Genomic DNA, 25,224 nt, shown 5'->3' on the forward strand with positions numbered 1-25,224 from the left:
CCAACACCCCCAAGTCCTTCTCTGCAGGGCTGCTCTGAATCTCTTCTCTGCCCAGCCTGTATCTGTGCCTGGGACTGCTCTGACCCAGGTGTAGGACCTTACACTTGGCATGGTTAAACTTGGTGAGGTTGGCATCAGCCCACCTCACAAGCGTGTCAAGGTCCCTCTGGATGGCATCCCTTCCCTCCAGCATACCAACCGAACCACACAGCTTGGTGTCATCGGCAAACTTGCTGAGGGCGCACTCAATCCCACTGTCCATGTCACCAACAACGATGTTGAACAAGACCAGTCCCAACACTGATCCCTGAGGGACGCTGCTCGTTACTGGTCTCCAGCCGGACATTGAGCCATTGACCACAACTCTTCGTGTGCGGCCATTCACCAAGTGGTCCACCTATCAAATTGATGTCTCTCCAATTTAGAGACAAGGATGTTGTGAGGGACAGTGTCACATGCTTTGCACAAGTACAGGTAGGTGACGTCAAATGCTCTACCCTTGTCACCAAGCACCTTGTTGTTCTTCATGTGCCTTAGCATGCCTTCCAGGAGAATCTGCTCCAAGATTTTGCCTGACTGGTCTGTAATTCCCCGGGTCATCCATTTTCCCCTTCTTGAAAATGGGGGTTGTATTTTCCTTTTTCCAGCCATGAGAAACTTCACCTGACTGCCATGATTTTTCAAATATGATGGACAGTGGCGTAGCAACTTCATTTGCCAGCTCCTTCAGGATCCGTGGATGATCTGCTTTATCTATTTGCACTTAAATAGAAGCTGGTTTGGTTTTTGGTTTGGTTGGTTTGGTGTTTTTTTATGTGCAACTCATTTAGGAAAAGTGCTTGCCTAAAGAGAAACTCGTGGCAAATTTTGTGTTTTGTGCAATAAAGCACACAGTATGTTTCTTAAAATCTCATGTTATTGTTGCATTTGGAAGCCAACTGTTACTGAGTTAGAAGGTTAAAGACTCAGTCATGGATCCAGTTCCATTTGCACATAAAACGTAAATCCACTCATTCAAATCAGAGTGGGTAAGCACTGAATCCAATCTGCCTTAATTATGTGCTCCGTTTATATGCTTGTCTATAATTTGAAGTGTCAGGAGCCAACGCAGTCCTGCTCAAATAACTACTTATATTCGTTATGTCCTTTATATACTGATTGGAAAGTGTCTTGAAACACCTTAAAATATGGATGTTCAGTTTCATTAACTGTTACCATACTCTTTCACTCAATTGCATAGATAACCTAGGCAGCTCCACTAACTTACTCTAGTTAAATTATGTCTACCCCTTCCACTAGGCACATGGAAAAGTTGCATATTTTCCACTCTTTTGGCTTCTCTTCCATCTAGCCCTGATTCTGGGGATGGCCATCCAGTGGAGCTGACTGCCAGCAACAGTCATACTGACTTCCTTTTGTTTTAATGGTCATATTTCATTCGAACACTCAGTAAAGAGAGGGGACTGAGTTCATGGTGCAATCCTGAAGGCAGAGGGTAGTTGTTGCCAGCCTTTAAGTAGTTCAAAAGTCTCAAGACTAAGAGAGTAGGCAAGATTATGATCCTGCTAATCAGCACAGTGTATTTATATCAAATTCAGAAGAAAGTAGAGCTTTCACACGGGTGATTCAGATTCACTGTGGGGAGACTAGAACCCAAAAAGACAGCTAAAGTGATTTAAGAAAAGTTTATGTGAACAGTTACTTTTCTGGGGGAGAATGAAATTCTGTTCTTTTCAGATAATCTGATTTAAGATGTGATAATAAATCATATACGATGAGTGTTCAGAAGATCTCTAAGAATGTCAGCTATGAGAAGCAGCAGATGAGGTCTCTGCATTCAGGAAGAAGTATGGGACTTCCAGCGGTGAACTTAATAAAACTCTTTTATATGATAGCACAAAGTTCCTTTGATACAAATTCCTCTGTTGCATAAAGTTTAGCAATTCAATTCTGAGCTCACTATAAACTGAGTAAAAAGTCTGTCAAAGTAGTTCCCTCATAAAAAAGGTAAATTAAAATTACCTCATTTCAAGACACATATCTTTATCTAAACTGCTTAGATTTCCAAAAATCTTATTATACTTCTTTTGTACAGGGTTTTTTATCTTGAGGTTCTTTTCATGTCTGATATTCTGTTCCTGAATCAATTAAGCAAGGTGATTGATTTTGCAGTCAGGGTACATTCCCAAAGCTGGTATTCTGTCATATGCATCAGCAGACATCCTGTCAGTATTTCTAATACTCCTTGACCTTTTACCCATATAAGTAATTAAAATTATAAATGAGATCATTAGTGATTTCACTGATTGTGTATTTATTGCAAAACTGATCTTAATTTTCAAATCTATAAAGATTGTGATTTCCCAGTGGCAAAAAAGGAAATTAAATTTCCCATTTCAGTGTTATCGAACCAGATGTCTGGAAAAGAAAGTCTACCACACGTAGAAACCTGGGCAGATTTTTGTGGTGATACCCAAGATCAGTATGTTCTTTAAATGCTCCTCTGTCACAAAAAAGCATCCACATACCTGCTTGATACGGATATAAGGACAGTGACTTTTAACTGTGGATCTGCAACTGGAAAGGCCAGTGGCCATGCATTTCTGACCAGTTGACATGATGCATGGTACACAGCTTCAGCTCTACCAACAAATTCAAATCCTAGTGACTTTTCTAGCTACTGGGAAGAAGTACTTGTGAGGAAAGTGTAGACCATCCTGTGGCACGGATTTTGTGTGTTAAAATGAGGGAGTGCTCTTGCTAAACCATTCCTCGCTGTAGTTTGGTGGTAGAGCATTCCAGAAACCATTCCCCACAGGTGGTTCTCATGCAGCTATGTTGTTTTGGAGGCAGAACCAATTTTATCTCACACAGATGCAGTTTGTTCCAAGCCAGCAATCCCCATAGCTGAGTGGGCAAATTTAATGTAGTGGGGTACATACAGTTGCACCATAGCAAATGTTAATCCCATGCTGATAGTCAGAATCTTTCCTTAGTTTCTCTTTAGGGGACCAATATCTATTTGAGGAGCTCTAAATCTAACCCAGGTTATTACTTTTTATTTTGATGGGGGTTAGTTTTCCTTTAAATTAGCTGTCTAATTTAATAGTTTTAGCAAATTATACTAGCAATAAGTTCTGTAGTAGTAATGAAGTAGTAATGAGCTACATAGTACAACAGCAAATCACACATGCAAGTAAGTACTAAGTGAGGCTGAAAAATAGTGACAGCAATTTTGGGACTATTGGAAGTAGGGGATTGTTTTCCCTAAAATCCAAACAAATATCTTAGTTAAAGCAGTAGGTGTCTGAGCTAAGGCGACATGAAGCCCAGAGAGGAAACACGTTAAATGTCAAGTAATAGGCCAACACTGGATACTCCTCAGAAGGGGTCGTCGCCTTCGCCATGAAAACACCAAGCATAACTTGCCCCCCACTTGAAGATTTTATTTCATTCGTAATAGCCAGAGATGGGCTTAGAATCCCAGGTAGGATGCGTAATATCCTCTCTGATTTTGTTTCACTCTTGTTAACATTTGCTTATACAGTCTTGTTTATTCTTTTCATTCATAGACATTTCCAGTAGCATTTTTTTTTTCTTGGATTACTGACTGTAACAGTTTCCTGATGAAGTTTCATAGTCTCATTATGCTTTATATTGAAAAAAATCATTTTTCAATTTCAAACCTGCTGTCTTCCAGCATCTTTAACTATTTCTTTCTTTGTGTATTCTGTGTCCAGAAGAAGAGCAGCTTTTGAGTGCCTTCAGTATGCCACTTATTATTTTGCATACATTTGTCATGCTCTGTCTTATTTTTCCTGTGCAAACAGTTTTAAAATTGTTTCCTTTACAGTTTTGCATGAGAGTCTTTCCAGGACTTCTAGACAGTTTCTCAGTGGCCTTCTCAAAATCTTTGTTGTTCTGTGATAACAGCTTACTGCGACAGTGACCTATATGGAAGACAAAGCTGCACCATTTCTTTGGTAGAAGATCCTTACCAGTGCTTTCTATATACTTTATGCAGCATTTTGTTTGAAGGTTCTTTTTGATTTTTCCTGTTTTAACCAGAACTGGATGTTGAGCTAAGGCTTTTATTAAGCTGTCTTCTTTTCTTCCAAAAGATGTCATAGTGGAAGCAAATAGATCTGTCCAACTGCTTTAAGGTTTTATGGGGATATTGAACAGAGGAGTGGACTTCTTGTGACCTGTACACTGACTGAACTATACAGTGGATGGTACTTTTAAGAAGGCATGTGTTTCTGTAGTATCAAAGTCACTCAAGTTGTCAATAGACATACATTATAAACATCTTTTGTAGGAGAGTAAATTCTGTTCCTCTAATTACTGTCTTTCTTACGGATTAGTATTATTTTACTGTGGGAAGAAATTGCTATTCCAAAAATGCATGGATTGCTGTTTGATTGTGAAAGAAATTAGATTTGTTGATGTTCTGCATTGAAAAGATAACATATGGAGATGTGTTGCTCAACATGCAAATTCCTTTTTATATTTGAATGAGTAATGAATACTGAGTGAAAAAGTTATCTCTTCTAGTTCAATAATAGTTATCCCATTGCAATGACATCACACATTCTCTCTTTTATAATGTAAATATTGTAATGTGTGTTTTCAGTGGGTTTCCTCAGAGTGAGACGGTTTATATTTCGGAATACATTACACAAAGCTACTAGCAAACAGTCTTGCAAATTTTACATTTATGAATGAAAACACTTTTACAAAAAAAACAAACACAAATACTGCCTTTCAGAGGTTCAACAAGTAGACTGGTTTTTTGAAAGCAACATGTAAATGGTCTTACATGGCTTTGTGAAAGGAGAATGTGGATGAATATATGGATTATACTGTTAAAGTAATTTTGGAACAGATAAATATTGCAAGAAAATGATGAGTAGATTCAGGACTTACAGGAGTTTCTTCTGTAACAGACAGGGAAATAAACACTATGATTCATCTATGTCATACTTAGATAAGTTAAAACAGATAAACAGGATATTTCAAGTATATACATGATATCACAGTAATCATTCAAACTTTAGTTTACATCAGTAGAAAGTTTTCTTGGATAAGAACAGAAGCAGTAAATTAAGCATCTCTTGATTTGTTACACTCATTCTTTGTCACTTAATACTGCATTATTCCATGCAGAATCTACTGTATAAATATTTTTTATTTTCTTCAAGATCATGTGTTCAAACAAACAAAAACTGCTATCTAGAACCTCAATGTCATTTTATTCTTTTGTTTTTTCCTTTTGCAGGTTTCATACTTACCTTTCATACTTACAGAAAAGTATGTGTTCATTTCAGTTCTGTAATGAAAAGCGGTACAGGATTGTTTTCTTCACTGGAAATTTTGTGACATTAAGTGCTATTCTTCCCTTCCGTTTCAGAACTTGAGAAAATAAGCATTTCTTACTGCTTTGTGTTCTCTATTTCGTTTTCCAAATTCAATATTCTCATTTTGGCAGCTTTCCGGAAGTGTGATGACTGTGCATTTTCTTTTTGTTCAGTCTTAGCTTACTCTGTGGGAATGGTCTCAATGCTATTGTAGCAAGGATTTAGCAGAAAAAGGCTCTGCAAAGGAAAAGAGACTTTAAATTGAGTAACAGTAATGGAAAAAACTAAACTCACCTTGCTTGATAGTGTGGTCTTTTAAATAGTGTTACTGGTTCTGACTGTTTTCTGTTATCATAAAATTTTACCTTCACGTTTGTCAGTTGGACAAGCAGTGAACTTTATGAATAAGCCTGCTTTTCGTCTCTTTATATAACTTCATTTTTCCAATTGTCAGAGAATGCTTTTTATTGAGAGCAATATCGTTAGCTTTATGTAGTCATAAGCCTTTTCCTTAAATCTTTGAACAAGAGTTTCTTTGACATAGTCTTGTGATGCTAAGTGGCTTAATATTGAGGTGTTTCCAAATTATTACTTACACAATGTAACTTCAAGAAAGTGCATCAAGCAGAAACTCTTTAAGACAGTGTGTAACCAGATTATTGCATCAGTATGGAATTATTATTGTTGAATGTGTTGATACTTGCAGCTCTGACCTGATAGATGATGTAGACTGTAGAATCATAGAATCATAGAATGGTTTGTGTTGGAAGGGACCTTAACGCTCATCCAGTTCCAACCCTCCTGACATGGGCAGGGACACCTTCCACTAGACCAGGTTGGTCCAAGCCCTTCCAACCTGGCCTTGAACACTGCGAGGGATGGGGCAGCCACAGCTTCTCTGGGCAACCTGTGCCATCTTCATTGTAAAATATTTCTAATTAATATCTAATCTAAATCTACCCTTTTTCAGTTTAAAACTATTGCCCTTTGTCCTGTCACTACAGGCCCTTGTAAAAACTCTCTCTCCATAGGTCTTACAAGCCCCCTTTTTACATTGAAAGGCTGCTCTAAGGTCTGCCAATAGCCTTCTCTTTTCCAGGCTTTTTTCCATGGGAGAAGCGTTCCAGCCCTCTGACTGCTATAATAGCTGTGCTGTGGAGGAGAATCCACTTTAACATGTTCATGTACTCCAGGTGGGGTCTCGCGAAAGTGGAGGGAGAGAATCTCCTTCCTTGACCTGCTGGCTATGTTTCTTTTTATGCAGCAAAGGATATGTCTGGCTTTGTGGTCTGTCATCACACATTCTGGCTCATGTCCAATTTTTCATCCACTATTAATTCCCAGTTCTTCTCTGCAGGGCTTTTCTCAATCCATTTATGCACCAATCTGTATTGTTATTGGAGATTGCCCAAACCCAGGTGCATTACTTTGCACTTGGCCTTGGTGAATGTCATGCAATTCACATTGGCCCACTCTTCAGCCTTTCAAGATCCCTCTGGATGGTGTCTCTTCCCTCAAGCATGTCAACTACACCGCTCAGCTTGGCTTCATAGAATCCTAAATCATTTAGTTTCATGTTGTGGCGGCCCAAATGCAGGACCTGGCACTTTGCCTTGTTGAACCTCATACCACTGGCCACAGCCCATCCATGCAGCCTGTCCTGCTTCTTCTGCAGAGCCTTTCTGCCCTCAATAGATTAACACTCCTGCTTAATTTGGTCTCATCTGAAAACTGAGGATGCCCTCGATCTCCACATCCAGATCATTAATAAAGATATTAAACAAAACTGGACCTAATACTGAGCCCTGGAGAAACTACTTGTGTACCGACACCAACTGGGTTTAACTCTGTTCCCCACCACTGTTTGGGCCTGGCCATCCAGCCAATTTTTTACACAGTGGAAGGTATACCATGCAAGAGCCATGAGTAGCCAGTTTCTCCAGGAGAAACTGCAAACTTGCTGAAGGTGCACTCAGTCTCACACAAGAGAACAGTCAATGAACCACTGTAGAATTATGGTCAGCTAGAGGGAGAACACAGGAAAACTGGAGCTGAACTAAGCATCTGTTCTTTGTTCCTTCTCCCCGCTTTTTGTGCTCATTTGGGTAGGCTCAGCAATTGTGAAGGTTTAGGATCAGCACAGCCACACCACAGTTTTAAAGAAGTTATTGCTTTTAGTCTTTGATGCATTCACAGATTCATTACAGATACACCAGCACATTTCTGTGAGGAAGATAATGAAGATAAATGAAGTCTTTATATGAAATCTCATTATTTAATGAGACAAAACTTATCATTAGAATTTGTCACACAGTGGCAAATTCTGATCTGTCAGGAGGCACCTGTTAGAAAAAAAAATGGGCTTCTTAATTTATTTTTTTTTAATTTTTATTGTTCTGCTGCCATAGAAACCACTGTGCTCAACCATCTGTGTGTAGGTGTGTCAAGGATGCAGAATTAAAATACTGTGTTTGGTTTAGGAACCCGTGCTGGCACGACTGTGCAGTTCCGTATTATTACAGAGAATATTAGTATTTCCATTGTTCATTGAACAAGTTGAATATTGCATGACTGACTTCAATCTTTGGAACATGAACAGTTCACATGGCAATTTTTCTAAAAATTAAAAAAAAATTAGTAATCAGGTGGGGTTTTTTATATTGCAGAGCCAGTGAACAATCTGAAGAAGTCAAAGAACATTTTAAAGGGAAGATCCAAAGCCATATTCAATAGTGTAGCAACTCTTTTGAAATTATTAGTATTTATTCATGTGTATACACTTACAAGATCAGTGGATTTATTTGTAAGTAAGCAATATGCTGAGAGAGAGAAGGAAGACATAGCATCAGACTCATCACTTACACGTGCAAACCTTAAGAAGGCAGTATTTGGATTGAAGCTCAACATAATGAGATAATAGTCTAATAGTGTGTATACCAGTCTGCATTATAAATGTATTCCCTTTGTATTCATAAAATATCTCAAGCAAAACTCACAGTGCTGTCACATTTGCATATGAATATGCAGGATATCCTCACTTGCATTTATTCTGATGTGTTAAATAACATACCATTATTTATGTTGGGCATCTGGATGAGTGTTTTAGTTTGAAGCAGAATAGCATTTTTTTAAAAAATCTCTTGATCATCACTACTTACTGTTCTTTGCTTCATGCGACAGCAGTCTCAGAGAACAAGAACCGGATCCCTTTGAGATAAAAAATAATCTAAAATATATTTATCTGGTAGTTAAAATTCCCCGTGTACACACTGGGCATTCCATCTACCCACCAGCCTAGAACAGAGAAAACATCCCTGAGTGTTGTCCCTCAGGGACTGGTGTTGGGACCAGTCTTGTTCAACATCTTTGTCAGTGACATGGACAGTGGTATTGAGTGCGCCCTCAGCAAGTCTGCAGATGACACCAAGCTGTGTGGTTCAGTTGTGTCGTGGTTTAAACCCAGTCAGGTAACTCTTTCACTCACTCCCCGCCTTCTTTCCCTATCCCTACTCCTGGAGGGACGAAGAAGAGACTCAAAAGAATGCAACTCCCACAAGTTGAGATGAGAACTAAGGTATAACACAAATCGCTACTGCTACCACCAATAATAGCAATGATAAAGGAAATAACAAGGGAAGAGAATACAACACCTCAGCACCAGCCGACCGGTAACTTGCCACCTCAGCCCGACCAAGCACTGACTGATACCTCCTCCAACCCTGCAGTGCACCAGCTCTTGCGTGTAACTCCCAGTTACATCCTGGGCATGACGTGCTGTGGTATGGAATACCTCTTTGGTCAGTTTGGGTCAAGTGTCCTGTCTCTGCTTCCTCCCAGCTTTCCCTCCTCGCTGGCAGAGCATGAGACTCACAAAGTCCTTGGCCAAACCAAAACATCATTGTTATCAGCTCTGTTCCCAGGCTGAAAGTCAAAACACAGCACTGCACCAGCTACCAAGAAGGGGAAAAATGACTGCTACTGCTGAACCCAGGACAGGTTGATACACTGGAGGGAAGGAATGCCATCCAGAGGGACCTGGACATGCTTATGAGGTGGGCTGATGCCAACCTTATGAAGTTTAACCATGGCAAGTATAAGGCCCTACACCAGGCACAGCTACAGGTTGGGCAGAGAAGACATTCAGAGCAGCCCTGTGGAGGACTTGGGGGTGTTGGTTGATGAGAAAATGAACATGAGCCAGCTTCAGTGTGTGCTCGCAGCCCAGAAATCCAGCTGTATCCTGGGCTGCATCAAAGGGAGCGTGACCAGAGGTTGAAGGAGGTGATCCTGCCCGTCTACTATAACCTGGTTTGTCCTATGTTTTTCTCCAAGTACACTGAAAACAATGAATAGATCTTGGTTATCTTCTTTTTCTTGACTTACTAATGTCTGACATAGGAGGCACGTGGTTTTCTAAAGTCTTATGATCTGTCCTGAATTCTGTTTAATCCTCTAGTATGATTACCTGATATTGCCAAAGTGTCCATCTTTCCTGAGAATATATCCCCATCAGACTTCAGTCTGAATGATCTTTCAGACCCAGCTGGTGTGAAAGTGTACAAACTAAACCACAAGAAAGGATTTTTAGTGGGATCAAGTCACCTCATGTAGCGAGGACTAGGTTCTGAGAAGTAGAGAGGCAGGAGCATCCAGAGGGATATAAAGGTAGAACTGAGCTCTACATTTCCAGCAGATGAGATATAATTCTGAAAGTGATAAACCCCCTTCAATAACTACTGTTAATAAAGGCATACATACTCTTAAGGCTTTCTAGAGGAGCTTACTAGTTCTTACTGCGGTACTTTTTTTGCCCAGGTGCACATAGTTTCAGTAGTTGTTTATCATCTCAGAAGGACTTCTGCTGGGATCTGTGCTTGGCCATGAATAAGCAAAAATGATAGCATTCAGAAATTGCTCCTTTACAACAAAGCATTAATAGTGAATTGTTCCGCGGTCCGGATCTGTACACATTACCCCATAAAAGAGAATTTAAATAGCTATTCACCTGCAAATAATAGACAGGGTTTGTAATATTGTCAGATTTCATTTTATCCTCTACGCAAGTCAGCAAAGCATCTGGTTCTGAAAATGTATTCTATGTGATCTTTTTGTGTATCTAGCAGAGCTGTTTATGCATGTAGTCCTTACTCTCATGTAGTTCATAGAGCTTATTTAGAAGCAATATTCTCTTCCATACCAGTACTTTTCATTTCTAGAAAGAAATCAGTATGCTCTTTTCTTATCCTTTCCATTTTCTTTGTCAGCCATACTTAATATTTAAGGAACCTTCAGAATAATATTGCAGGAAATATACCCCAAATTTAGGAAAAAAGTGAAAGGTGAGAAGAACCTTTGCCTGAATGTAAAATTCAGAGTTTACAGTATTTATTTCTGACTTCATTATTTCAGAACTCTAACAGAAACTCCTGCCATTTCTCAGCAAATATAGAGATCTTTCACAGGCATTGTGCCACCCAGGGCCCTGAGTTATGATACAGATAATATGTATAGACTAGAAGGCAATTCCTAAACTTCTAAACATAGGTGTGGAAAATGGATAAACCTATTTGGATCATCAAGCAAAGGTGACATTGCATGGGCCAGCTGCCATAAATAGAAGTTCCCATTCTGAGGTGTTTTTAGCGCAGGGCATATACATCTGAGTCATGAAGAGCAACCAAAGTATATGCATCTGAGATAACAGAGCTGTCAGTGAGATGGAGACAGAAGTCACTGCAAGAAGTATTTCCCCTCCTATGCTAGACAGTTGTTGGTGATGTGGGGAAATTACTTCATACACATTTTGCATCTTTTACAGGGAAGGAGGTGTGATTTTCCTTTTCTTCTTTGCAGAGGAGACCAGGAGATTACCATAGTCCAAATGATAAAATGATTCATAAATGGTTAGCAAATGAGTATTTGCCACAGATAATACATACTATATAAGTGGCATATATGCCATATGCATATGTTACAGAATGGTTTAGGTTGGAATGATCTGAAGGTGCTTTCTAACCCTAACTATTCTATGATTCTGTGATTTTTGAAGGTCCCTTCCAACACCAACCATCCTGTGATTCTTTGCCTCCCAAATGCTGAGTAGAGGGAAGGATCAACCCCTCTACCTGATGGCAATGCTCTGACTAATGCAGCCCAGGAGACTGTTGGTCTTCTTTGCCATGAGGGTGTATGGCTGTCTCACAGACCCCCAGGCCTTTGTCTGCCAAGCTGCTTTCCTGCTGGGCAGCCTTCTCCAGTGTACGGGTGCCTGCTAGTGTTCCTCCCCAGAGGGAAGACTTTGCACTTCACCTGGTTGAACTTCATGAGGTTTATGCTCATCCCATTTCTCCAGCCTGTTGAGGTCCCTCTGGGTGGCAGCACAACCCTCTGTCGTCAGCCACTCCTCCTAGTTTTCTGTCAGCAGCAAATTTGCTGAGGGTGTTCTCTGTCTTGATCCTGTCTAGGTCATTAATGAACACATCGGATAGTGTTGACCCGTGTATTGATGCCTGGGATATCACAGTATCACAGCATCACAGTATGCTAGAGATAGGAAGGGACCTCCAAAGATCATCTAGTCCAATCCCCCTGCCGGAGCAGGAACACTTAGATAACGTTACACAGGAATGTGTCCAGGCGGGTTTTGAATGTCTCCAGGGAAGGAGACTCCACAACCTCCCTGGGCAGCCTGTTCCAGTGTTCTGTCACCCTCACTGAGAAGAAGTTTCTTCTCAAGTTTAAGTGGAACCTCTTGTGTTCCAGTTTGTACCCATTACCCCTTGTCCTATCATTGTTTGCCACTGAGTAGAGCCTGGCTCCATCCTCGTGACACTCCCCCTTTATATATTTATAGACACTAATAAGGTCACCCCTCAGTCTCCTCTTCTCTAAACTATAGAGACCCAGCTCCCTGAGTCTTTCCTCATAAGGGAGATGCTCCACTCCCTTAATCATCTTTGTTGCCCTGCGCTGGACTCTCTCCAGCAGCTCCCTGTCCTTCTTGAACTGAGGGGCCCAGAACTGGATACAATATTCAAGATGGGGTCTCACCAGGGCAGAGTAGCGGGGAAGGAGGACCTCTCTCGACCTACTAACCACCCCTCTTCTAATACACCCCAGGATGCCATTGGCCTTCTTAGCCACAAGGGCACAGTGTTGGCTCATGGTCATCCTGTCATCCACTAGGACCCCCAGGTCCCTCTCCCCTACACTGCTCTCTAACAGGTCGTTTCCCAACCTATACTGGAACCTGGGGTTGTTCCTGCCCAGATGCAGGACTCTACACTTTCCCTTGTTATAGTTCATCAAGTTATTCCCTGCCCAACTCTCCAGCCTGTCCAGGTCTCGCTGGATGGCAGCACAGCCTTCTGGCGTGTCAGCCACTCCTCCCAGCTTAGTGTCATCAGCAAACTTGCTGATAGTACACTCAATTCCCTCATCTAAATCATTGATGAATATATTAAATAATACCGGTCCCAGTACTGACCCTTGAGGCACTCCACTAGTTACAGGCCTCCAACTAGACTCAGCCCCATAGACTACAACTCTCTGGCTTCTCTCCTTCAGCCAGTTCACAGTCCACCTCACTACCTGATCATCCAGTCCACACTCCCTCAATTTAGCCGTGAGGATGCTGTGGGAGACTGTGTCAAATGCTTTGCTGAAGTCAAGGTAGACCACATCCACCGCTCTGCCATCATCCATCCACTGTGCTATTTCCTCATAAAAGGCTAAGAGATTGGTCAAGCATGATTTCCCCTTGGTGAAGCCATGTTGACTGCCCCTCATAACCCTCTTATCCTTGATATGCCTTCAGATGGCACCAAGGATAAGGTATTCCATCACTTTCCCAGGGATGGAGGTGAGGCTGACGGGTCTATAGTTACCCGGGTCCTCCTTCTTGCCCTTTTTGAAGACTGGAGTGACATTTGCTTTCCTCCAGTCCTCAGGCACCTCTCCCGTTTCCCAAGACTTGGTAAAGATGATGGAGAGTGGTCTAGCAATGACTTCCGCCAGTTCCCTCAGCACCCGCGGGTGCATCCCATCTGGACCCATGGATTTATGGATGTCCAGATTGCTCAACTGGTCTCTAACCCATTCCTCATCAACTAAGGCAAACCGCTCCGTTGACCTGACTTCATCTAAGGTCTCAGGGGTACAGGGCTCTTCAGGACTGCCTGCAGCAGAGTAGACAGAGAGAAAGAAGGCATTCAGTAACTCTGCCATGTCTGTATCTTCTGTCACCAGGGCACCCATCCCGTTCATCAGTGGCCCTACATTGCCTCTGGTGTTAGTTTTGTCTGTCATGTATTTGAAAAAGCTCTTTTTGCTGTCCTTGACCCTTCTCGCCAGGTTTAATTCTAAGGATGCCTTAGTCCTTCTAGCTGCCTTCCTACATCCTCTAGCAGCAGCCTTATATTCCTCCCAAGTGGCCAGCCCCTCCTTCCATGACCTGTAAACTCTCCTCTTCCACTTGAGCATACCCAGCAATTCCCTATTTAGCCACGCGGGTCTCTTGACCCTCTTCCTTGACTTCCTACGTGTCGGGATGCTCTGATCTTGAGCACAGAAAAATGCCACCAGTGATATGCCTCCCACTAGACTTCATACCACTGATCACCATCTTCTGGGTCCAACTCTTCAGGCTGTTTCAATTCACCTCACTGCCCACCTATCTTAAGTGATTTATAAATGTTTTCTTAATCTGTTAAATGTCTCTGTAAGTTAAATGTAAGAAATTGTGGTACTTCACAGCCACAAGAGTGGAGAAAAGGTTAGAGAACTCTGCCAGAAGATCTAACCCATTCTCCTCTTTCCAGTGCTAGATTATTTCTGTGATTTAATCTAAAAAGAAGATTCACAACCAGTAAAATATATTTATGAGCAACTAGAAGTATGTATCTGAGAGGTATTAGCAAAGAGTAAAATTTACCTTTATGCAGCACAATTATGTGGACTTACGCACCATAAGTGCACTGAAGTCCCATGGACCACTGTTTATGAGGGCTTAAATGAGATGTATATAGATTGGCCATAAAAGAATACACTTCATGCCGTATATCAAATACAGACGTGAACAAATATAACCGTCTGGTTTTAGTCATTTTAGAACATCCATTGTCATATCCTCCATGACTTGTCCGTCTAATAACATTTTTCAAAACACAATGCCATAAGTGTACTCATGTGAAAATGATATATCGCTATGCTCATGCTGTTCTGAAATGCATAAACAACTGTATTTTGAAAGAATACAATTATTTTGGCATACCTGAAGGGAAATACACTAATTTACTGATCTGGGTTCAGACTTGCTTTGAAAATAAATGGACTCCTTGCCATGAGCCCACCTCAGTATTTTAACAAATAATCCAGTTAGCAGTTACACTCTAATGCCGAATAATTTAAGTTTACTCATGTAGTTGAGATTTTCGGAGCATTGTTGGTAATAAAAAATGATTCATGTTGATTCACTTTTTAATTAGATTTTTTTCTCAACTACAGTTAAAATGATTGGTCAAATGCTTCTTTTATAAATAGCCAATTATTTTATTAAGGTTCATTGGAAATTCGAGGAATTGTTGCCCTGAAGACAGGGCAAAGTTACAGTGTAAACTTAAATTGTAAGTGTACTCAATGGGACAGAGGTTTTCATCCCCAGTGTTCATCAAAAGTATTTAAAAATGGAAAATCTGTTTCAATTTGTATAAAAAACTTTAAAGTACCAACTCTTTTAAAACTAGTAAGAAAGGTCCTGAGAATGTCATTCCAAAATTCTATTAAATTTAAACTACCTCAGATGAACAAGCATTATACATGCATTTAAACAGGTAAAAAGAAGATCGGAAAATACTGACATAGTCCAGTATTAGAAGTATGACTCCACAGAGAAAATGATACTTTTTAGTGACTACAACTAAAAGATACAAATTTTTCAAGAAAGAAAGTGGGCATCTATGCAGACTCCAATTTCATTGTACTATCAGAGCAATAGCCTGTTTTCTCATTTATTTTATGGGAGCTATTAAAGCAGAAATAGGGATATAAAGGTAAGCTCAAAAAAGTATGAAAATAAAGATGCAAATATTGCTGTGAATGTAACAAGATGTGTTATTACTATGGCAAAGATTCCTGTAGAGCCCTAACTTATCTAGAATTCGCTCAAAGTGCTTTGAAGTAAACAGGCACCTTTATACTCTGTCTAGAAGCTCCCACTAGATTTTTGTGACATGAGTTCTGTGATGTCACCATTCTTTTTTGTAGTTTCCAGTAGATTCAAAAGAAAACATTGAAAGAAACTTTTGGTGTGTAAAAATACAGAAATAATTCATATGTGCTGTGCATTTTCTGTTTTCAGGAAACTAACTTTGAAAAAAGCAATCAAATAACTGAATTTTAAGAGATGTCTCCCCTGTGCTCAAATTCCATTGAATATATCCAGTTGAGATTTAATAATCATAGAATCATAGAATTGTTAGGGTTGGAAAGGACCTTAAGATCATCTAGTTCCAACGCCCCTGCCATGGGCAGGGACACCTTAGGCTAAATCATATCACCCAAGGCCTCGTCCAGCCTGGCCTTGAACACTGCCAGGGTTGGAGCATTCACAACCTCCCTGGGCAACCTATTCCAGAGCCTCACCATCCTAACAGGAAAGAATTTCCTTCTTATATCCAACCTAAACTTCCCCTATTTAAGTTTTAACCCATTACCCCTTATCCTATCACTACAGTCCCTAATGAAGAGTCCCTCCCCAGCATCCCTATAGGCCCCCTTCAAATACTGGAAGGCTGTTATGAGGTCTCCACTCAGCCTTCTCCAGGCTGAACAGCCCCAACTTTCTCAGCCTATCTTCATACGGGAGGTGCTCCAGTACCCTGATCATCCTTGTGGCCCTTCTCTGGACTTGTTCCAACAGTTCCATGTCCTTTTTATGTTGAGGACACCAGAACTGCACACAATACTCCAAGTGAGGTCTCACGAGAGCAGAGTAGAGGGGCAGGATCACCTCCTTCGACCTGCTGGTCATGCTCCTTTTGATGCAGCCCAGGATACGGTTGGCTTTCTGGGCTGGAAGCTCACACTGAAGCCTGCTCATGTTCATTTTCTCATCAACCAACACCCCCAAGTCCTTCTCCTCAGGGCTACTCTGAATCTCTTCTCTGCCCAACCTGTAGCTGTGCCTGGGATTGCCCCAACCCAGGTGTAGGACCTTGCACTTGGCATGGTTAAACCTCATGAGGTTGGCATCAGTCCACCTCACAAGTGTGTCAAGGTCCCTCTGGATGGCATTCCTTCCCTCCAGGGTATCAACCCAACTACACAGCTTGGTGTCATCAGCAAACTTGCTGGGGGCACACTCAATCCCACTGTCCATGTCAGCAACAAAGATGTTAAACAAGACCGGTCCCAACACCAATCCCTGAGGGACACCACTCGTTACTGGTCTCCAGCCGGACATTGAGCCATTGACTACAAGTCTTTGTGTTCGGCCATCCAGCCATTTCTTTATCCACAGAGTTGTCCATCCATCAAATTGATGTCTCCCCAGTTTAGAGACAAGGATGTCGTGTGGGACAGTGTCGAATGCTTTGCACAAGCCCAGATAGATGACATCAACTGCTCTACCCCTGTCCATCAGCTCCGCAGCCCCATCATAGAAGGCCACCAAATTGGTCAGGCAGGATTTCCCCTTAGTGAAGCCATGCTGGCTGTCACCAAGCACCTTGTTGTTTTTCATGTGCCTTAGCATGCCTTCCAGGAGAATCTGCTCCAAGATTTTGCCAGGCACAGAGGTGAGACTGACTTGTCTGTAATTCCCCAGGTGATATATAATATGCAACAAATTTACTTCATGGGAATATGCTTCAGTTCTTTTAAGATGTTTCACACCACGGTCTTGCCACTAATGTATTAGTGCTTGTATTAGTGCTTGTATTTTTATAGTCCTGGTTAAACAAAGGGACAGTTACAGCTGATGTTACAGCTTATTTTTTGTTCACATTAACTACAGCCAAAATCTGATTCAGAAACAGGTATGAAACTTTCTTAAACCTACAATTAAGCTATAGCTACTTATCTCTTTTGTATTTTTTAAACCAAAATTGAAGGTGACCTACCTGTGCTTGCAAACATTTGGGTAATGCTTATTAATTTTGTTTAAATACAATTTAATTTATTAATATATTTATTTTAGCTTTTTAGAAAAAAAAGTTACTTTGTCTTCATCTAGGAGACATTTACAATTTAGATTTGTTTTACTAAAACACGGAAATATGAGAAAGAACAGTTTAATGACTCCACCCAATATTTTACCAGTCTCCTACTCTTAAAGGAGAGGTGTGCTTCTAAATTTGAATTGCTGTAATCCTTCAAATTTTATCATTTAAGTGAGTAGGTCAGTGTTTCAATAGCCATATTAAATTCAATTGAGTCTGCTGAGTCAGATTCTTTACCAAATAAAGCTGGTATAATTTTATTCTTTTCAGTGGAGCCTTACGATTTAATGTCTCATTAAAAAAATATCGTACTTGAGCAAATTGGTACAAATCTATAATAATAAAAAAGAGTACCTAATCTGATTTTCATGGTATTTGTTAGGAAAGTAATAAAAGTATGTATATCTGAAAGCTTATGTTTAAACAATAACAAGATATTGCAAACTTTTGCAAGCAAAATCGTACACTCTGTGGTATTACTCATACAGTACTTATTCATGTAATTTAATCTTTCAGGATCAATACAGAATAAAGGGAAAAAATATGGAGAATGCAGTTAAAAAACTATAAAAAACTATCAAACAACTTCAAGAAAATCCTAGACTTAAGGTCCAGCTAAAACATAAATATTCCATACTACATGTTTCTTTATCATACCGATTTCCAAATATAAAGGTGTTAGAACATGGTTTTAGTTATCAGCAACTTTTATTCTGAAGAAGAACTGGGTAGGAAAGTTCCTAAGTTTTCTAGTTTTCTTAAAAAATAAAAATAAAGTTGGGGGGCGGAGGGGTGTCATGTTTATAGAATTGGGAATTGTTCTTTATCCAGTGTATAGCTTTGGGTCTTAATGGAAGCCACTATGATGCTTAGGTTATAACCAATTGATCTTCAGCTCCTGTCTGTTTTCTATATACTGAATTGGCTTTCTTAGGGAGAGAAAAAAAAAACACATTAGCAATATTAGTAAGGCATAACAGGTTTCTGTCTAAATCAGTGTTCCTAATAAAGGCCAAGCAGTCTTCCATAATGAACTCTTGAACCTATAGGCCAGCTATTCTATCAAGACAGAAGACTGGTTAAAAACATGACTTAGAGTTGAGATGAGATGAGCATGCCAAGTGTAATCAGAAAGCCAAAATGTGTATCAAATCAAAGGATAAGGAAAGAATGTGCTTGTCAGCAGGAGAGAACTTCAGGAAGCCTGTAATGCAAAAGATAGTTCTGGATCAGAAACAAGGGTTCAGGTGGCAGGAACCAGGAATTTGAGCTATGTAATGAACAAGTAAGCAGGGAACAGGAACAAGATAATGGTGTGCATTTGCAGCCAAAACACAAGCTGCATTGGCAAAAACAACTGATTGAGCTTACGAGTTCCTTCATCACAGAAAGTCAGGTTTACAAGTAGTAGCTGGCTGAAGAACTCAAATTACTGGAATTTTTAAATTTTTTTATTATAACAGTTAAATAATTTATATAGCCATTTAATCTGGGGTGATTTTTCAGGAAAACAGATGTGACTCTATTTAGGTAAAGTCCAAAATGAGGATTATGTGTATTTGATTATATTGTATTTGCAAGGACAGTACTAGTTTTCATTCGTGTTTGTTAAATACTTGAAGGATTTAAATATATATATAAATAATTCAACAAAAAAGGAAAAAGCCCTCATGATGGATTCTCCAACTCGCTATGTAATACAGCAAAGTTCTGTTTTACTTGCCCAGTTTCTGACACCATACTTCTGTTCCATGGTGCACAATGACTGTGCTTCAAACAGAAGTGTGCTTAATAGCTTTATAGTTCTGTTTTGATTTTAGGAGGCAGGAAATGTAAATTTAATCATCTTCAGTATAAAAAGAAACCTTCACATAGCCTTTCTTTATTAATCAACTGTCTTTCAAGCTATTAGTATTCAAGGACAATCTATTTTTAGAAAATGGTCAGTGTTTCCTTGTTCCTGAACCACTATTCATTTGATAATCCATCTTCAGTAGAGAAATACTGGGGGATTGGGCACGGACAGTAGTGGGTTTTCAGGGCTTAGGGGTTTTTATATGGATTTGGGGGTTTTTTAGCCAATCTGGAAACTGTGTAGAAAGTGTCTGGCACTTCAAACTCTTCAGAAGTCCATTTCACTTAGTATCTAAGTCTTACTAGGTTCCTCTGTGAGTAACTCTGAATTCTCTGTTAGTATCCAGGTATCTGCATTTTAGCCACTACAATGCATAATACTGTTAATGTGAATTACACTTCAAAATCTGACCTGGCACAAAACATAAGTTTACCTGAAAAATCATGAGTAACCTACAGTGATTGTATTAGTTTATTTATTTTAAAAGCATGTCCTTGCCACATAAGTAGGTTGATTGCATAGTCAGTGAAGAATTTTTATCTGGCAACATACAGAGAGGTTTTCTTTAGGAGTCTTTATTGTCTTTAGGAGCAGCTACTCCAGAGAATGTAATTTTAAAATTCTATTTGAAGTTATTTCTAATCATGATGATACAACAAAGTTTAAAAGGAAATATATGTGTTTGAGAAGAAAGAAACACACCAGCTGGTGTAAAGTTTAGTATCGTAATTGGAATGTCTAGGAATTTGTATAAAATCTGACCACAATTTGCAGGAACTACTTTTAATTAAGTCTTCTACATCTGCAAGTTTAACCAAATGAAATAATGAATAATAAATTAAATAATTCTGTAGAACTTATGCTTTTTTCTTTAACACATTTCAGTTCATTATCTTTCCAACTAAACATCTGTTCTAGTATCAAATAGGATGCCACAATAAGCTAGTATTTCTTCATTCATCAAATATGACACGTTTGAACTGCTGGGACTAAAGGTTCTCAAATTACTGGAAAAAAAATCACTGTGGGATCCAAGTTACAAAGATAATAATAAAGAACTTACATCTTTCCTGCATTGATCATAGATAATTGCTCTATACATAGGATTGCTTTAAAGGTGTCTGGTACTTAAGGTTCAGTCTGTTTTCGACATCGTCGCATAGACAACATGTAATATTCTGGAAAGCTGTGCATTTTTTCCTACATATTTTGATAGGAACAACAAATTAGAAAAAATTAAATATGTTGAGAAAATAGCTTTACATAGAAAAGCTTTTAGGAGGATAAATTACTACCTTTATTTCACCAAGTAACAGATAGTTCATATATTCACTTAATGCTTTTTAGATCACAGTGACCTTGATATTTTTTCCGCACAAACGTGTTAGCCTGTATTAAAATAATGAATAACCTGGTTAAAACGTAAGTTTAATGGGCTTTGCTTAAAAAGGCAAATAGAGAGCTGAAGAATCTTGTTAAATTTTGTAAATACATATAAAGAATTTAATTTAGAATTGAGCAGGCCTGTTCTTTGGTCGCTTCCCTTAGCAGGTTTTATTTCTTGTACACTAAGCTATTACTTCTCTTCTTTCTCTTTAATAGGCAGAAATTCAGCTAAACCTGTGAATATTTATTTGTCCAGTATGTGGTATTATTATAGGCAACAAATAGTACAACATGAAGGATTAAAAAGAAGCTCAGAGATCAGTAACTATAACTAATTTCAGTATAAAAATCTATTTTTTTTCTGCTTCAGAGAACTGAAACTAGCTTCCACATTTAGCTGAAGATCTGTCGTTGCGTTTCTGTTCACAGCAGTGGGAAGATTTTCACAATCATTGGAGGCTTGAGGGTAAAAGGCACTTCCGGAGGCCATCTGGTCCAATCCCCTCCTGCTCAAGCAGGGCCACCTAGAGCTGGTTGCCCAGGACAGTATTCAAAATGGTGTTTGAGTATCTCCAAGGATGGAGACTCAGCAGACATCCTGGGCACATTGTCCCGTCAAGTAGTCGTGCACATTGCTGAGTTTCCTCCTAGCCCTCCTCTTTAGGTTAAACAGTGCCAGCTCTCTCAGGCTTTCTTCATAGGCAAGGTGCTCCAGTCTCTATCTAAGTGGCCTCTTAATGAACTGTCTCCAGGATGTCCTGGTCTCTCTCATACTGGAGACCCTAGAAACGGATTCAACACTCTTGGTGTAGCCTTGCAAGTGCTGAGCAGACGGGACGGATGAAAATCCCTCGACCTTATGGCAAGGCTCTGCCTAATGCAGCCCAGGAGGCTGTTGGTCTTCTTTGCCATGAGGATGCTTGCTCTCCCATGGTCAACTTGCTGTCCTCCAGGACCCCCAAGCCCTTGTCTGCCAAGCTGCTTTCCTGCTGGGCAGCCTTCTCTAGTGTACGGGTGCCTGCTAGTGTTCCTTCCCAGAGGGAGGACTTAACACCTTGTTAAACTTTGTGAGGTTTATGCTCATCCCATTTCTCCAGCCTGTTGAGGTCCCTCTGGGTGGCAGCACAACCGTCTGTCATGTCAGCCACTCCTCCTTGTTTTCTGTCAGCAGCAAACTTGCTGAGGATGCATACTGCCCCACTGTCCAGACCATTAATGAAGAATGTTGAACAGGGTCAGAGCAGTATTGGCTCCAGTGGTACAGTGATAGTGGCATCCCACTAGACTTCAGACCACATACTATCTTCTGGGCCCAGCCATTCAACCAGTTTTCAGCCTACCTCATATACATTGCGCATATAGTTTAAAAGCTACACAGCTCTTCAGTTCTGCAGAGACGACTTGGAGGTGCAAACTTCCCTGGAGACATCACAAAATCAATCAGATCTAGGCAAGTCGTGTATTAAAACAGTGATTTTTTGTACATAGATTCCTAGTAAATGTGAAAATCCAAATTAAAAGTACAAAGGTTACATACTCAGCTACCAGAAATAAAGCATCTCTGTTGGCAGTTGAATTGTGCTTCTGCACCAGCCTTATTGCATCAGGTTTAGATATTTATGAAGCATTTCCTTTACATTGTATATGACAGCACAAAACAGGTTGGTATTTTGGGGACAGAAGCAGATTCAGCAGAAAAGTGAGGAGTATTATTTCAATTCATAGGACATTTTGCCTACTAGTGGATGCAATTAGTTCATCTCTGTCTTCTCATTTGAACTTACTTCTGTGCTAGGCACATGTGCTTTATCAGGAACTGTATCCAGAATGAATATGCACTTAAGCAAAACTGAGTGAAGACAAATTGTAGTACAAGCTAAAGACTACTTTTCCGTTTGCTGTTTACAGTGCCTAATGCAACAGGACTTCAGTTCTTAATGAAGCTAGTGTGGGCCACTGTTTTTTTGAATATTTAACTGTGTGCATTCATGCAGCCCTTTGAGAATGATGCATACAATCCATATTGTTTCTGCTCCATACAGAGTAAATATAAATGCAGAAATAGAGAATTTTAATTAGGAGATATTGTTATCCTTCACTTGCCTATTTAAGATGACTGAAAAATACTATATTGCATTTGAGAAAAATAATCTGATATTAAAGGTTGCCATGCTGAAAAACGCTGGGGAGTATTATTCTCCCAGCATTTGAAATAAGAGTACCTGAAAAGGGGAATGCAAATGAAATTAACCACCTTTTCTATCTTCTGAATTTAATAAAATCTGCAGTCTTCAGAATCAAGCTATTAGTTTCAGTTTGCCTGATAGCTCATGCATAGAAAGGAAGTTTTTTGGACAGTTAAACAATCTTGTCAGTTAGATGTTTCATGAATTAAGATGAACTGAGAGACCTTCTTAGCTGGCATCTGTTGATAAAGAAGTAGCCACATTTGTTGAAGTTGCAAGGATCACTGATGAGTACTTTGTAAGAACTAGTTGAATTTGTTTCTTTAAGGCCAAATAGTGACTTGTGGCCCTGATGTTTTCTAGGCATTACTGTGAAAATCCCTGAGCAAAACTTTAAATGCTGTTGCATGATAGGACATAGTAAAAGTTTAGCAGGCATATGAAACTATCTGCATTTATGAGATTGCTGTTTTTCCCTAAAGAACGCTCTGTCTAATCACATGGTTTACAGAGCAAGTTTGTTTCTAATGTCAGTTGCATAATACATTGTAGTTTAGTGCTTTAAAAACATGTGATTATTGCTTTTACAATTTCTCTTTGCTAATTCTGGCAGTATCTTGTGTGGTTTTTGCAGACATAAATGAATGTGAGGCCAAACCTTGCAAGAATGGTGGAATTTGTACAGATCTCGTTGCCAACTATTCCTGTGAATGTCCAGGCGAATTTATGGGAAGAAACTGCCAACAGAGTAAGTACTGCATGTTTTTATATATTTCTTTTTTTTTTAATAAAATAAATACTTGTTTTCCAGAAACAACTATAGCATACTATGGAGATACTTGTCTAGTCTACAAATATGTAATGCTCAAAATAGCCATTTTATTCTTTTCAAGGTGGAGGAAATTTATAAGACCAAATCTGTCATGCAAAACATCTGCATGAAAAATTTGCAAAATGCAAAATTATTATCTAAGAGTCAAACAAGAAAGAGTAAATAGTGTAAAGTAGAAAAATACAATAAACAATTTGAGGTAAGGGTTCATCTGCCTAAGCATCCCTCCTTGAAGAGTAATTATTCACAGATATCAACAAGTGGAAGAGCAGGGCAAAAATAGATGTTACTTTCTCAATCAACTTTCAGGGGCTATACTTCTAGCCTCTGAAAGCAGGACCACTGGTTTGGAGAATTCGTTAGTGGAGTTCATCCAGGGTCTGCCCTGGGAACAGTCTCCCATGATTTTACCAAATGCATTATAAAGACCTAATTTCTAAAGTTGTTGCTAATAAAGGAGTTCTTCATTTATGAAAGACTAGGAAATCTTGAAGACCAAAATAGCAAAAGTAGAATAAACTGCTATGGTATGAAATGCAGTGTGCGTTAACAGTTAATAACAGATGCTGGAGGCTGATATATTTGCAGTGCTGCAGAGAAGAAAGCCTGTGTGTTTTAGCCAAAGGATGCTGAAGAATAATGGTCTTGTGGAAAAAGCTAAAATAAAAATATAAAAATAAAATAATATACAATATCTATAAATTATGTAATATAATTATATATTTATGTAATATAAAGTGAATGTCTATTTAATAAAATACTAAAATATAATGCTAAAATATAGTAAGAAAAATTATAAAAAACTAATGAAAGTCCTAAGCTATGTTACAGTATGTGATATGGTGCCTTAAGGAGAAAAAAGAAAGTATTTGTGTATTATCATTTGCACTATTAGATACTGCATTCACAATAGTGTGCAATAGTACCTGAAATACTGGAGTCACCCACATTCAAGAATGGGAATTTCTGGTTCTAAGAAGATCTGCTATGTGTAGGAGAAAAAAAATGTAAAGAATGTTGCAAGTTGAATACTAAATAAATGAAACCATGGCAAAGCTGAAGAGTATGATTCTTTTTTTTGTGTTCACATTGTGAGTGCATGGGGCAGAATGCAGAAGAAAACAATATGGACCAATGACTACAAATGACAGAATGGGATTTTTTTGAAGTAGCCTCAGTAAATTACTAGATTTGATATGCAACAAGCAAAAGATTTGAGCATCCAACATAATGTGTATATAAGTATAGAGAGAAGTAAAAGTTTAATATTTGCTTTGAGAAATTTTACAGGCTATATGGCAGCCTGAAATAAGTTGTAAAACATGAACATCTATTATTCTGTAAAAGTTGCTGGTGAATTACTTGGTGTATTTCCTTATAATGTGCAATT

At 39.3% G+C, this 25,224-nt stretch overlaps 1 protein-coding gene across 2 annotated transcripts in view; it reads left to right on the top strand.

Moving 5' to 3' along the window:
• Positions 1–25,224, top strand: part of EDIL3 (EGF like repeats and discoidin domains 3) — a 261,017-nt gene that overhangs the window by 121,732 nt on the left and 114,061 nt on the right. For both annotated transcript variants that reach the window (XM_061478716.1, XM_061478717.1), the window contains one exon: positions 23,637–23,750. In XM_061478716.1, coding sequence (XP_061334700.1) covers positions 23,637–23,750 — 114 coding nt within the window. The remainder of the gene's footprint in view (positions 1–23,636; positions 23,751–25,224) is intronic.

This window comes from Pezoporus flaviventris, unplaced genomic scaffold, assembly GCF_033815535.1.
Source record: "Pezoporus flaviventris isolate CSIRO_AGI_PZ_B2104156 unplaced genomic scaffold, CSIRO_AGI_Pfla_v1 ptg000131l, whole genome shotgun sequence".
Classification (NCBI taxonomy): domain Eukaryota; kingdom Metazoa; phylum Chordata; class Aves; order Psittaciformes; family Psittacidae; genus Pezoporus; species Pezoporus flaviventris.